A 15,499-nucleotide genomic window follows, 5' to 3' on the forward strand; every position below is an offset into this window, starting at 1 on the left:
AGTCAACATTACCCCATGTCACCATTTCTTGTGTATCTACCATCATTTGTACAGGCAAATAGAGGGGGTGAATAATAAATGTTTCAGTTCGGAAGCAGAAGGGGAAATGAAAAAGAGAAATCTGGTTTGGCTCAAGCTCAAACACATTCATCCCCTGACACAGTTCAACAAATCAATTTTTAAGTTTATATCAAGCAAAACATTACACCAAACCAATTCTTTTCCATTTCAGTATTAAGCACTGGCTTTTTCCATTTTTCAAACAAAAAATTTGTACTTTCATTTACATTACTTGGAAGTAGTGTTTTAATTTAGAAAGTTAGACTTGTTACAATGAGCATTCAGCAAAACTGTGGATAAATGATGGAAATTGTGACATCAAATTTACATTTTTACTGGGAGGTCAGACTAAATGGAATTAATAAATATTTGTGAGAAATAGGATTTTATGGAAAATATGTCACTCATTTGGCACTCTCCTTTTATAAACCTTTCCTTGCTAGATCATTTTTTTTTATCTGACATGTTTTCTTTTAGGTACTTACACAAGAATATAATTTGTTTCTTACTCTGCTTATTTCAAGTTAGAAGTTGACTTTAGAGAAGGTATCAGAGGTGATGGGTAGGTATAATCCAAGCAGGTTTACCCAAATAATTTAAAGCAAATCATGGGCAGAGAATGGCTTTAAAATACAGCCCATTGCAATAAAAGCACACACTGAACTTCTCATCTGCATGTTTACTTTGCCAAAATGATACTGGGGGTTTCCCACTAAAGCCAGGCTAAGTGTTGCCACCCTTCATCCTCCTCAAGGCCAAACCTTAAAGCTTTGAACCCAAAAGTCACAAAACAGCATGTGCAGCCGTTTCCTTGCAGGAATCTCTCACAGATAAATCTCCTCCATCACTCCCTCAGGAGGTGAGAGCTGGGAGATGCCAGGGCACAGCACTGGGGTCCACCTGGAGAAGGTCACTGGTGTCCTTCCCCACATCTTTCTGTGCTGTATCCACACTGCCCTTGGGCAGACAGAGGATCCAGTACAGAAATCACAATTCTCATTGACTGTGAACCATTTTACAACCTGCAGCACTGAAACTGGGCAGGCAGGAGAGGAGAGCTCGCTGTGCAGCCTCCAGCAGCTCTAATTGAGCTCACCAGTGGGGTTTTGTCTCTTGGCTTTCACACCATTTCCCTGGCTCCCAGCCGCACGTGTGAAATTAAGAGTTACAGTTTTTGATCCGGCTGGGCCCAGTGTCACATCCAGAGATGAAAGGCTACCCTACAATGTCTCTAATCCTGTGCTGCACAATATTTTCACAGAGAGGCAGATTTCTCACACATGTGGCAAAGATAAGGCTTGGTATCTGCATCCCTTTTGTACTGGGAGCTTCTTAAGATGACTCCCATTTAAGCAAGATAAAAAGATACAGAGGGATTTTTCCAAATGACAAAATGTTGTCCCCCTTTAATGAAAGGAGCCAAATAAAACATCCCTTTCCCTCCTGCCACAGTCCTTCCAGATGCTATTTACCTCTGTGGAGTGATTTCAGGCTTGATATGAACTGGCAGGCTTCAGTGGGGGATTTGCAAGCTCGAATGTAGCTTTTCACACTGCTGATAACATCGAAGAAAGTCACGTTGGATGCTAAAGAGAACGTGGATTGCACTGAAACGTGCACAAAATTTGCCTCCCTAACAAAAAAAAACAAAACAAAACAGCCCTGAGTATCACAGGTCAGTTTGATATCATCATTAGCACCTCATACATAGGACTGCTGTTAATACAGGAGATGCTTACCACAGACACAGCACTACATGCACGTGACAGACCTTAAAAACAGGACTAACCAATACCCAGAGAGGAGAATATGGAGCTGGAAGGGATGCTGGTAGCTCACTTTGGAACCAGTCATAAGTCCCTCCTGGGCAGGCCATCCCCAAGCTGCTCAGGACAAGAGGAGAGTACCAGGTGAGCCTGGCAGGCTGGTCAGGCATTCCTCATGCCCTGTACCACTGGATTGCATCAAGCACTGACTCAAAATGGAGAGTGTGGCTCTCAAGCTGAAGATCCCAAATGCTCAAGTTTCTCATTCTTCCCCTGGCAGCCTTAGCCTTACCTGCTTGCCTTAACTGTGGAGTGGTGGTATCCTGGCAAGCCTGACAGCGATGCATTGAGCTGCAAGGAGGGAGAGAGCAGCTGTTAGTGCCCTGATGGAAGGAGGCAGCCCCGTGGACAGTCCTCCTGGGTCACTGACACCATGCCCTGTGTCTCCCAGAGACGCCTGCTGAGACCAAGGGGGCTCTGAGCATCCCAGAGGTTCATATGCTCTATAAGAGAGATGCACTGCCCTGTTGTCAGTAAGGGGTGGACAAAGTCACCATTGCACAGCCTTGGACAAGAACAAAGCCCCAGGGATTTTGACATGAGCATCTGCCTGTGGCCCTGCTGTAATGACCCCAAAGGTCAGAGTTGAGCCAGATGTCAGCAGGGAGAGACCACCCTGCAAGGCCAACCTCAAAGCAGCACCCTTGGAGCCTGCAGATCTTCCCTGACCCTGGATCTGTGCAGTGGTTTTTATTTACTCCCCAGCACAAGCTGTGCAGGTAGCATCACAGTGACTCCACCCAGCACCTCCTTCCTTTGGCAGCATCTCCAAATCCATCTCCAAAGAGCTGGAATGAAGTGCATCCATCCCAACAACCACTAACAGGATGAACTTGTGCATGCAGTGATCTGGATAAGAACTGCACAGGGATGTGCAGATCATCCCAGCCCATGGGTTCTTTTGGAGCTATTGATGGCACAGCCTTTGGGGAAGTCAAGAGCCTGACCAGCACTGGCTCTCAACTGACCAAGAGCCACATGGCTAAAACTGAATGGCTGGGAAATGTGACAATCATAAGAGGAGTGAAGGGGACTTGTGCCACCAGCATTGCCAAAGTCCCAGCCCAACACTCACCACCTCCAGGATCTCCCTCTCAACGTGGAAGAGCTCTGTGTACTTCCCGTGGGTGATATTAAGTTTCAGGGGAACCTGGCCAATAAATATTCTCACTAAAAAGTAAAATAAGACAAGTTAGTTGGAACACATCTCTGTGCCATGGGTAGATGTGGTTTCATCTGCCTTACATGAGAGGCTGTTTGCATGGAAAATCCCTTTACAAGGCATACAGAAAACTCAGATCCGAGAGTCACTGCCCCAATAAAGCAAAGTCACAGCCTTGGGTTTTTTTTCCCAAGAGTTGCTGCAATGTTCCCACAGTCCCAGTCAAATTCCAGAGCTCAGTGCTGCTGAACAGACAACATTTCACTTCAGTGTTCATACATTTCATGCAGAAGCACAGACTAACTTAAATAGATCCCTGAACACAGAGAGAGATGGGTAAATTGAGTAGGAAGATAATGTCAGGTACCAAAACTATTTATGATAGTTGGGGGTCAAATTATGTCAAATCTCATACTTTTCCCTGCAATGGAAGGAAATCAAATCAGCAAGTCAAAATAAAGCACTGTAGAAAGGATATTTTCATTTTTCAAACTGCTGGAGAAAATGAGCAATGACATTTGAAAAGAAGTCCAAAAAATGCATTTTTCTGTGCTTAGATTCATATTTGATTCACAGCAGCAGAATGCAATAATCTGAGTTGCCCAGACTTGCAGAGATAATACCCCTAAATCTTGTATTAAGTGTCATGAGATACTCAGTGGAACTGAGAACTCAGAATTCCAGCTTTATGTTCCACCAGAAAAACAAATACAGTTGAAGATAACATTATAAAGCCCTCAATTCTTTCCCATTTTTTTCCCATCCACTGAACCTATCTTCACCAAAATGTATATCAGACATTTCTAATGTAACAACTCCAGACAAAAATTATGATGAGAATCACCTTCACAGTGTTTATATAATCTGTCCATACTCCAGTTCAAGGCATAATCAAAACAAGTCTCTAAATTAGAAGCTGACATATTCCAGCTTGAAGAAATGTTCCAAAACACTCTTCAGGGACACCTCACCCATGCTTCCTTAGCAAAATTTCCATGCTTCTAATCCTCGTTGATTAAGGGTCAAAAGAAAATCTATGAAAGCAATTTCCCCTTTACAATGGAATATTGTAAAATGTCTCAAATCCTTGAGACTGAGAGTCCTCTAATAGATTGATTGTCTCAAATCCTTGAGACTGAGAGTCCTCTAATAGAAAGGAAGAGGTCAGAACCTGAGTTCTAGCTGATAACTGTGCTGCTCAAAAAATGCTAAAGGTATGAAACTAGACCTTGATCCTACAAAGACTTTCACCACAGCTGCTTAACTTTCCACACATGGCTGATCCCACTGAAGCCAGGTTACACAACAGCCCCACTCACCTCTCCCAAGCCAAGTGCCTTCACCAGAGTTCTCAGGGCTGATAAGCTGCTGAATGCTTTTTGGGAGTTTTAAAACACATCAGGAACAGAAGGGGCACATCTGTCCTTACTAACGAGCCTGAGCCCACTGCTCCATTGCTGAGTTTTTAAGAACTCAGATATCTCTGCCTGCTCCCCAGGCAGCCCAACACAACAGGCATGAGACACCACACTTGTATAAACACTAAAAGGCTCTGATAAAAGAGGTGGTTGGGAGGAACATTAAGCTCCTGAACTAGTTTGAGCCTAAGTCAATTTATTTTAGAAGATTAAAGATAATTATTTCCATCCCTGGTTTTTCACTTTTATTTTCTTACCTAAATTGCACTTTCCTTTTTCCAGCTCATATCCAAGAGGACACTGACAGATATAGGAGCCATGGGTGTTGTTGCAGGTGGCCAGTGCAGGACAAGGGTTGGAAAGACATTTATCCACCTCTATAAAAGTAAAAAACCCAACAAAACAACAAAACAGATTATACTTACAGAATCATAAAAATCATCAACTGTTACAAAAGAGATGAACTCCCCATCTGTGACTCCTTGAGCATTATCAGATGCCTCTTTGCATCATTTGCACTTACTATTTATGCTGTTCCTAATTATTCTGTTGGAGCTGAAAGAATAAATATAAACCACTTGAATATTCATTCAAAAGCCCTTGAGGTCTAGCACGGATCCATGTTAATATGAACATCCAACTGATCTGTAGCACCGCTCATCAGAAGGTCTCAAGGTTCTTTCCAAAGACAAACAACCCAACAGTTTATGCATGAGAAGACCAAAGAAGAAACCTCAACAGCCCAAGTTAGACACATGGGCATGGGCTGCTTCACCAAAGTCCTGCCCTTTTCATCCAAGCCCTGTTTCTCTGCTCCAAGGGCAGTGCTTGAGCACTGATCCAGTCTGTAGGTTACCCAGTAATGGTGGAGGCAGCCCTGGCTGCAATCACCTCCTTCTCCAGAGCTCCTCCATGCCAGCCTGGGGATGGTCACAGCAGTGATTCCTGCCTGTGCCACCACTCCCAGTGCCCTTGCTGCTGCGTGGGCAAGAGCTTGGGGAGCAGAAACCACTGTGATAAAACAGTGTCTTAGGGGATTAAAGACTGTAATCTCAGATGCTTCATAGATTACACAACTCAAACTGCAAATTCTGAAGAATATATCCAGTATTTCCTCTTGGAAAAATAAAAGGAAAAAATATGTCCTGGTCATAAAAGCTCCTCTTGCTGCATCTATGACTCAGATGAGCACAAACACACATCACACACACTCACAAGGGCAGGCCATAGGCAGGGCTGGGGACTTGTCAGTGACAAGGCTCTACAAGACCAGCAAGACATCTTACACCCCACTCATACCTATCTTGTGGCTGCTGCTGAGTGCTGCAGCAGAGGCAGGAAGCACAGGCTCTGTGGTTTAAAGCATGAAGCACGTGAACCTAAACCCATGTGTGTATTTCTGGTGGCACTGCAGTAACCCACAGCACCACACAGACCTGACAGCTCCCAGCCAAACTCTGCCCTGGGACACACCATTCAATGCAATCTCATGCCTGACCAGCCTGGCACAGCTACCTCAGCATCAGTGAGAAGCACATTTGGTGACTCTAATCTAAGCAGGCAGAAATGAGTGGGTGTGATTTAAAACCATGGCTTTCACTTTGCCATCCTTCAGTCTGTGCTTGTACAGCAGAGACCAGGGCAGCCACTCTCAGGGCAGTGAGTGACCATGTACAAGGCACCATGCCCAAGACAGGAGAAGGATCTTTTGCATTCTGGTGAATGGCAAATCTTGGTTTTCAAATGAGAGAATAATTTGGCAAAAGCGTGAATCGGTTTCTAAAAAGGATGCATTATCTTAATTTTTCAATTAAAAAATCATTCCAGTAAAGTATTTTTTTTTGCATGAAGCTATAGCTATAATTAAAACCAATCAGCCTGAGAAGTAACCTTTAAATACTTAATTATTGGATGGAATATATTTTATTGCCAGTATTTCACTGAGATTAATGCCTTTAGCACACACAATATCCTACAGTGGCATGATGGCTGGGCTGTGAACTTCAAACACAAAGTCAATTTCCTTTTATATAAGACTTCAGCAAATATATTTACTTGAGAAGATAAGGAGACTGGCAGTGGTAATAAATTTCTATAACAACATTCTCAGCAAGACTAGCAGGAGAAGCATCAGGCCCCTAAGAAGATTAATATTTAGTGAGGTGGGGAGAAAACAACCATAGGTTGTAATATGAGAAGCAGTTTCAACAAAAATACCAAGTGCTGGCCAACTGTCCTTTCTCAATAATAAGACAGATATCAATCATTATCTATTGTTATTGTTAACCATCAAGAAATATAGCGCATCCTGAGCTTACCTGTAAGGCCAATCAGCTTTATTTTATCAAAACTCAGCTTTATCTTTATCAAATCTCAGCTTAATCTTTCCATCAGAAATGTTCACCAAAGTGTTCCCCCTTATTTCACCCATTCAACTTGATTGCTAAACACTTAGCTTAAAAAAAAACAACACAGAGATGAGTTATTGCCCTCAAACCCTGCTGACAACAGACTTGTCATACATGCATGCACACACAACTCTTTGAAAATCCCTGAAGTGGGACCCCAGCATTCCTGCCTGCTTGTTCCTGGCCCCACCACTGGTGAGAGCCATTGCACACATTACCTGTAGCTGGAGGTGATGTCCTCAGCCTGACCGTGCTGCTTGGCAGAGGAGCAGTGGTTGGTTTGGTAGCAGCCAAAGTCGTTGCAATGCTCCCAGTGGTCTTGATGGTTGGAGGTGCTGCAGAAGGACTTGTAACAGGGATGTTTTCCTCAGTGGCTTTACCAGGCTTTGCAGTGGTGGGTCCCATGGCTTCTGTGCTTTTACCAGTGGTATAACTGTGCTTAGTGGCAGTGGGTGTCTGGGCTCTGTGGTCCTGCATGGTGCTGGCCTCACCTGGGCTGGGCCGGCGACCGGACGGCGTTGTCAGCACAGGAGGTTTCACCGTGGTCACTGCCTCTGTGGGGACAATGCTGCCCTGATTTGTTACACTTGCTGAGGGACTAAGTGGTGCATCTGTGGGACCAGCCTGTGGAGCAACACTGGCTGTGGTGAGCAGGGGTGTTGCCTTCCCAAAGCTGTCCCCTTGGGTGGTGGCATCTCTAGGCAAGGCAGTCTCTGTTACTGTCACGGGAGCGGACACGGACACGACACGTCCACCAAGCAGCTCCATGGGTTCTGTAGGGAGAGGTGACCTGGTGGGAGTGAAGGTGGTGCTCTTTTGGGGCTGGTGTGTGACACTGGGCTTGTTGGTCTCTCTGGGTGAGCTCCTGGCTGTGGCAGCTGTGGAGGGCACCTGCCTGACCATAGCCACAGTGGTGCTTGCTTGATCACTCTCACTGGACTGCGAGATGGATGAGGGGGATGAAAATACAGACAGTAAAGATGCTAATGAGTAAGATGGGGAGGACAAGGAGGAAGTGGGCAAGGAGGATGGCAAAGCCTGCAGAGGGGGTGAAGATGCCATCACAGAGGGCAAGCGTGGCTCAGGTGATTCTGACAGTGTAAACAGATGAGTTGGTGGTGGTGTTGATGACAGCAAGTGCTGCAGTGATGACAGTGAGGAAGAGGCTGGAAATGCTGATGAAGACAGAGAGGATCTGTCAGTGGTCAACAGCTCAGAGGCAGTGTTGAATAGAGTTGTATTTTCTATGCTGCCTGTAGAAGCAGATGTCGATGGTTTGGAAGGGTGCACCAGCAACGGCTCCGTAGATGGTTCAACAAAACTGCTACTGTTTGATGCATTGGTCTGCCTGTCATGAGCCACAGATGATTGTGAGGTGTCAAAAGGGCTGGAAATTTCAGAAAAAAAGGTGGAACTCTCTGAGGAGTCAGCAGAGGTGCTGCTGTTGGAGATAGACAGGAGGGTCCTTTCTCCTCCTCTGGTGTATGTGGTTGAAATGTATGTGCCATCTGTGTGAGAAACCGAGGTCCTTTTCTCAGCATCACTGCCACTGACTGGCTGATGGCTACCTGAAAAGTCTGGAGTAAAAGGACAAAAATATTAGAAAGACAGGGTAATATGAAAGCATTTTGATGTCACATTAAAGCTGCTTGCTAAATAAGATTTTCTTGTCTGTGAACCTGTCCATGATTTTCTAAGAATTTCAAGCACCATTCAAGCATGGTTATACAATTGGGAGCCTTATGCACTCCTTAATTGATTGTAAAATGATGAACCCTGACAGACACAGGACTCCCATGAATGTAGGTTTCCAAATCACTGTTCTTCATGTATTGCTTTCCTAAAGTGATCCAGATCTTAACATTCCATGGTATTTGTGGCAAGCTAAGCAGGAAAACCCAACTATTCTCTTTATCACTCATAATTTACAAAACTCATATCCTCTCCCTCTTATCCTCCATTCCCATCTATAAAATATCCATCTTGTTTAGTCAATTTGTTTTTAGACACTGTGAACTTCAATGCCTCTGCAGGATGAAATTATTACATTATGTTAATTTGCAGCTTATCATGAACCCAGTGATTCAAAACTTTGCAGCCAGGAAAACCTAAATGCACATCAGCATGCAAAAAGTTCAGATTATTTAGCACAAAAGGTGCAACCAATCTTATAGCACCAATTTCAGGATGTTCAGCTAAGTTCAGCCAACTTAAAAAAAAATTGTATTGAAAATTTGTTTTAATTCTACAAATTAGTTAGGTCATTGTGAAACAGTTCTGAAAGCATCATCCAAAAGAAACCAGTTACGGTGCAAAAGAAAAAGACAGCCATCAAAACAGGAGGGTTTATGGCTCCACTTCTGGAATAGTTTCCCATCTGTGTGGGGCCTGGTTTTGAGTCCTTTGATGGAAACATCCCCATGAGTGAACCCACAGGTGGTATTGAACGTAGTAATGAACAAAAACCTTATGTACTACATACTAAACACCAGACAATGTGAATTCCCCCCAAATGTACACCAAAAAACATCAACTTACTTGTGAGATCATTCTGGAAAGAAGAGTAAGTGGGTATCTTGGCAGAATGTACAAACACCGTCTCCGTCGCAAAGCCCGTGAAACTCCCGCTGCTGGTGGAGGCATTGGCTGTCCTGCCCTGCTCCACCAATGCTGGCTCAGATGGCCCTGGAGAGATGGAAACTCCAGCATGGAAAGAAGAGCTCTCCGTGCCACTGGCCAGAGTGCCACGTGTCACTGAGAGCAGCATCCTCTCCTCAGCACCCGCAGACGTGGATGAACTGTACACAGGATCGGTGATGGGGCTGGACAGCTTCTCCTCAGCACCTGAGCTGCTTAGGGAGTGATGGCTGCTGCCAATAGCTGGAAAAGGATTGAACAGCAGGAGTCTGATTTTAGCATCTCAGAGCAGACAGGAATGTCCAAATACTGAGGGATCAGTATAATTAGAGTCATAATGGTATGTTTATGTTATTTGTAATTATCACCCCAACCCAGACAGGCAGTCGATGTGTCCTACAGAAAAAAGCTACATGTCTCAAGAGATATACAACACCACAGGGCAGCACCATGACCACTTATAAATGCTGCCCATGACACCTGCAACAGCTGTGTCATACCAATCCCACAGAGAAGAGAAAGGAAGGGAGAGGCAGTCAAACACTACCCCAGAGTTCCGAAAAACTCACTGGAAGGTTCAGCAGCAGCTGAGAAGTAGGTGAAGGCCTTGGATGAGATGGTGACCTTGGGCTCTGGGGACCCTGCTTGCCCAGATGACACATGTCTCACTGGAGGCCATGCCGTGGAGGACGGGACAGGGCCGGTGTGGGTGTCCCCAGCTGTGTCCAGCTGAGATGTGAGGCTTTCTGCTTTTGTGCTCAACGTGCTGCGGCTACCTGGGGCTTGAGGTGTCCCTTCCTTGTGGATGAAGAGTGTGGCTGAAGGTGAAGGCACTGAAACGCTGGGAGAAAACGCAGGCAGCAGCTTTGTTGGGAGCTCACTGAGTCCTGCCCCGCTCTGTGAAACATGACTCTGCTTCCCAGGCTGTGCTGCAGGTGAGGACAGCAGGACTGTGTCCAGGGTGCTGGTGTTGGGGGGAGAGGGAGCAGAGCTCCCTGTGGCACTGGAAGCTCCATGGGTGTCCAACACAGGCACTGTGCTGCTCTCCTCCCTGGTGGCAGTTCCCACCACACTGGGTGTGCTGGTGAGAGGCAGGTGTCCTCCCGTTGCTGGGGTCTTGTCTGCTGAAAGAGAGCAAAGCAAAATGATTTATGCACCCTAAACTATAAATAAGCAGGTGTTCTCTCTTCCATCACCAGCCTCAGGCTGAGGGCACAGAGAACGTGGCAGAAAATCCAAGCCTGCAGAAAATGCTAACTGTGAAGGCACAGCTCTCTCCTGTGCTAGGAGGTGCTGCTGACAGCAGGACCTAGGGCACTAGGAACAAGTTATGGCAGCACTTTTGGGTTTGCTTCCCTCCAGTGCTGCTCCTGGTGCCACAGGCCTGACCTGGGTACCAGACACCCACACTGTCACCTCTGCACCCACAGTGAGTGAGGGGGAGGTCACACAGCACCCAAAGCCCTGGTACTTGAAGGAAAGCATGGCAGGTTTGTATGGGATTAGTAAATACTGCCTTTGCACCCCAGGGTGGAGTCAGGAATGACTGCTGCTGCTTCTGCTGGTACAAACACAGACAGTGGGGCAGTCTTGAAATTGTGCTGTCCCTGAAAACACAGCAAACCTTGAGACTGCTCTGGTAGTAAGGCTGGCTTTTCCTGGTGCCTAAATGTAAGAAACAGATAATGCATTTTTCTCTGGAAGTTGAAATTTTCATCCATAAATCCAATGCCATCATCCAGCACAATCTAGCATGCCCTCCCTCTCCATGCAGGTGGGTGTTTGATGTGTGGTCAGAGCTCACCTGGGGAAGTGCTTTCTGAAGCAGATGGTGAGCCTGTGAGCAATAGGTTCACAGATGACACAGTGGTACCTCTGCTGCCACCACCACCCTGGGTTCCCAAAGAAGACTGGGGATGGCCTGGAGAGCTGATGTTTTCAGTACCAGTGGTGGAAACCTCTGTTGTTTGGGCCAGGGTGGTGCTGGCTGGCAGAGACCTTAACGTCCTCCCTCCTCCCTTGGTGCCTGTTGTGTAAACAGAGGTGATGGTGGTGGGAAAATTGGTTCTTCTCTCTGTTGACAGGATGCTGAATGACACATGGCTGCTTCCAGTAGCTAAAATGTGATAAAGAAACAATTTACATTTTTACACGTATGGAACTATAAATAAAAATGAGCCTTCTTCCAATAGCACCCAGAGGCAGCAAGTACAGTACACAAACACAAGTAGAAAATATGAGATGTCAATTTCCAAAGATGTAAATCCTCCCTACAAAAATTTGTCTTCTAAAAAACAGTGTGATGCTGACAAAAGTGCTATTATATAAAAACTGTTGAAATACTAATGCTGTGCACTTGATTTCACCATTATGTGCCTGAGTGCACTCCATGCTGCTAAAACAAATATCGTGATGACCCAGAAAAGCCTGGAAATCAGTTCAGACAAGGCACTACCCTGAGCAGTGTGAAGGTCTTAGAGAAGCCTGAAGAAGCAGGATCAGGGGGATCAGACCCCTTCAGAACCACAGTGGGGGGTATGACCAAACAGCAGCATGAAGGACCTCAGGGACCACATTCAAAGTTGCCTTAAATTTGTTGAGCTGGTTCAAATTCTGGGAAGCAGCACGATCCAAGTAGTAGGACAGAAGGTAGGAATTGAAGTCTGATCCCTGGGACCACAGGGACATGATCTAATCCTCACTTGCTTAGTTCTCTTGTCTGTAACATAGAGATAGCAACTGGAGACAGTAAAAAAAGGACTGTGATTTGAAAGTTAATTATTTTTCTTGGCATAATGAAACTTTCCACACATGTGCCCTTTCTGTAAAAAATCTAAAGCACATTTTTTGGTCAAGAAAGAGCTGAATAATTTCAGACACAAAGTCACACTGCGTCCTTCCAAACAGTATATTCTACATAGCAGGAAAGAGTCAGGCAAGTGCAAGCTGCAGGAAGTCCTCCTTTGGCTTGGAAGAAAAATGAAATTTCAATTCTAACGTGAGCTCACCTGGGGAAGGACCTTCCAAAGGAGAGCCAGAGCGTGTTAGGGGAGAGTCTGCCACCTCAGTGAAATCTGTCATTCCTGTGGACCCCTGAGCTCTGGAGGCCTCTCTCCCAGCAGATGTGGACAAGGATTGAGTTGTTCCCAAGGTCCTGTACATGGCACTGCTGGACGTGGAGCCCTTGGCTGCTGCCCAGGGGCTGCTGCCCGAGGCAGACCTGGGTGGCCTCCCCTCACTGCTGGATATGGCTGGAACGGGAGTGCTGGTGGCAGAGGAAGTGAGGGAGGTTTTCTCTGCCACTGGTTGGTGGCTGCTTCTGACACCTAGGGTACAATAAACCAGGTTTGATTTGTGCATACAGAGCTATACACACAACTGTATGCTCAGCACCCATTTCGACACTGCCCTTTGAGAAACTGAAGGGGTTTCTGTGGGAAGAGATTCATCTCTTCAGTACAGGCATGTGCCTTACAGAAACCCATGAAAAATCTCAAACCCACATTCTACAGACCAGCATGCATGGCAGATACAGCACCAGGTGACAGCTGCAAAACCCCAGCAAGTGTCTCTGGCAGGGAAAGTGTGTGCATGTATTTCTTAGCAATGCTCTTCCCAGGACAGGAGTTTCATTAGTAACAAGGCCATCAATGTTTTCTTTTTCAATGTTTTCTTTTTCTTTTTTTCTTTTTTTTCACCCAAAAGCTGAGCTCCACTCTCCCCCTTCCCACCCACCTCACTGCCAGCTCAGTGCAGCCAGTAACAAAAACATCCACGTGTCCAATAATGACTGATGACCATATCTGAGGAAAAACAGTGCAGGGATGTGAAAACTCATCCATCCCAAGGCAGACAAGCTTTCAGACTAACAAATTTACCTGGGAAAGGACCTTCAGAGGCAGAGAGGGAGTTTGTGAGCAAAGGACCCCCAGGAGGGCCTGGGAGATCGGTGGCTTCCTGTGAGCTGTTGGGATGATGTGTCCCAGTCCTCAAGGAAGAGGAGGTCCCACCCAAAGAGCTTGTGGGGTTGGTGCTGGTGGCAGAGTCCCTTGTCACCCCAGCTGTGTCGCCATTTTCTGGGGACATCAGTGTCCCCACTGCCGTGCTGGACACGTCAGCAGCCTGGATGTCCAAGCTCTCTGTCGCCTCTTCTGCACCTGGGATGCTCCTGGGGGGTTCAAAATTGCTGCTAGAAGCTGAAAAAGGAGAAGAGAAAGGCAAAACTGCATAAACATAAATAAAAACTGCTGGGTAGGTTTCATCCCACTGTCAGTAGATGTAGACAATGTATGTGTGAATATTCAATACGGAAATGTTTAATACTGGGAAATCATTAAGACAGGGGAAAAGTGGTCTCTAAATAGGAACTGCTGAAGTTATTGCTTGCAAAATTCTACTGGAAGTTTTCAAGGAAAATCTATCCTCCCCTTCCAACAAGAATAATATTTATCCATACTTTCATTTCTGTGAAATGTTTTTAAATGTACAGAATGTGCCAAATACAATATTATTCCTCCTTTCTTTAAAATAAAAAGGATATATTTTGTTAATAAAGAGTCTTTAAATAAGAGTTTTGAGCTATCTATCAAAACTCACTTGTGGAAGCACTTCCTGAAATGGAGGGCAAGCCTGAGAGCAATGGGTCTGTGACACCTCTGCCTCCATCACCCTGGGCACTCACAGACACCCCAGGGGTCTGGCTCTGGGCTGAAGAGCTGGTGATTTCAGTCCCAGAGGTGGAAATCTCTGCCATGGTGACCAGCCTGGTGCTGGCTGGCAGAGACCTCAATGTCCTCCCTCCAGCCTTGGCAGCTGTTGTGGAAATGGAGGTGCTGGTGGTGGGGGAATCCGAACCGAACCTCTCCGTGGCTGAGCTGTTGGATGGCTGGTGGCTGCTTCCAACGCCTACAGTACAATACAAAAATGGGTTTATACACATGAAATTATAAGCAGATGGATCCATTTTCTTCCCAGATGCTTACAGTGCACATACAGATACTAAGCATAGGAAGTGTTCAATCTGGACAAAGTGCTCCTTTGGACAGGCAGGACCCCCCTCACCTCTGGAAGACCTCACACGAAACCCAGGAGCCCAGGGCTTGCAGCCAGGCTTTGTGAGACTGGCATGGCCCAGACAGCAGGAAACCCCACAGGACAAGGACTGTGGGGGTTTGCCTTTAAATCCCACCTTTGCTCTAATATTGCTGGAAATAGGCTCAGTTTTTTTCTTCTTCTTCTTTTTTTTTTTTTTTTTTTTTTTTTTGTGGCTTGAGCAGAGCATCAAGCAGCAAAGGGAGGAAACCTAAGCACAGCCACATTCCCACATGAGCCTGCAGCTAACTACACATCCCAGGGCTCAGCAAGGCACTATCCTTCAGACACTGGATCTCAGGTTTCCTGCAGCCCAGGGGTGCTCTCAACAGCTGTGTCAGCGTGAGAACCTGGGAGATGTGTTTGCTCCTGGGCACAGGAAAAGGATTTAACAACACTGAGGTTTTCAGTGTTCATGTGGAGCTGGGCAAAGTCTCTGGTTTTGGGAGCTCCAGAAACTGGCTGCTGCAGAGCAAGCAAGGGGAAGCCATGGAGCCCAGGGATCTCAGGTTTGCTGCCCTGAGCAAGTTGTTCAGCACAGGCACCTCACCCTGCCTAGCTGAGGGCAAACCCACCCCGTGTGGCCACAAGCGTGGGTTCCCAACCTCCCACCCCACCCCGTCACCACTTGGGCACAGGTCAGACAGGGCTCAGAGCTGCCCTTGCTCTGCAGCTGGCACTGGCCCAGTGAAGATATTTCACAGCTGCAGACATCCACCCTGCAGAAAACACTGTGATAACATCCAAAGAACTTCACTTTTTTTCAAGTGGAAAATGCCAGGGGGGGGGGGTTGGATCAAATTATTTTTTTCCATTGCTTTTTCCTGCTTTCAGCAGGGAATTTCAGCTAACCATCCAAATAATAAAAAACAGAGTGCATGCAAAACGGAGCATCTC

General features: G+C 46.2%; 1 protein-coding gene across 3 annotated transcripts in view; it reads right to left on the bottom strand.

The window, feature by feature from the left end:
* The window catches only part of HEG1 (heart development protein with EGF like domains 1), a 51,901-nt gene that overhangs the window by 16,017 nt on the left and 20,385 nt on the right, over positions 1–15,499 (bottom strand). For 2 of the 3 annotated variants that reach the window (XM_036386992.2, XM_036386994.2), the window contains exons 5-15: positions 14,108–14,416; positions 13,390–13,707; positions 12,520–12,837; positions 11,316–11,627; positions 10,081–10,635; positions 9,413–9,754; positions 7,093–8,451; positions 4,724–4,843; positions 2,962–3,056; positions 2,119–2,177; positions 1,533–1,693 (exon numbers count right to left, since the gene is read on the bottom strand). In XM_036386992.2, coding sequence (XP_036242885.1) covers positions 1,533–1,693; positions 2,119–2,177; positions 2,962–3,056; positions 4,724–4,843; positions 7,093–8,451; positions 9,413–9,754; positions 10,081–10,635; positions 11,316–11,627; positions 12,520–12,837; positions 13,390–13,707; positions 14,108–14,416 — 3,948 coding nt within the window. The remainder of the gene's footprint in view (positions 1–1,532; positions 1,694–2,118; positions 2,178–2,961; positions 3,057–4,723; positions 4,844–7,092; positions 8,452–9,412; positions 9,755–10,080; positions 10,636–11,315; positions 11,628–12,519; positions 12,838–13,389; positions 13,708–14,107; positions 14,417–15,499) is intronic. The other variant, XM_036386993.2, reaches the window with a different exon arrangement.

Source organism: Molothrus ater, chromosome 7 (assembly GCF_012460135.2).
Source record: "Molothrus ater isolate BHLD 08-10-18 breed brown headed cowbird chromosome 7, BPBGC_Mater_1.1, whole genome shotgun sequence".
Lineage (NCBI taxonomy): Eukaryota > Metazoa > Chordata > Aves > Passeriformes > Icteridae > Molothrus > Molothrus ater.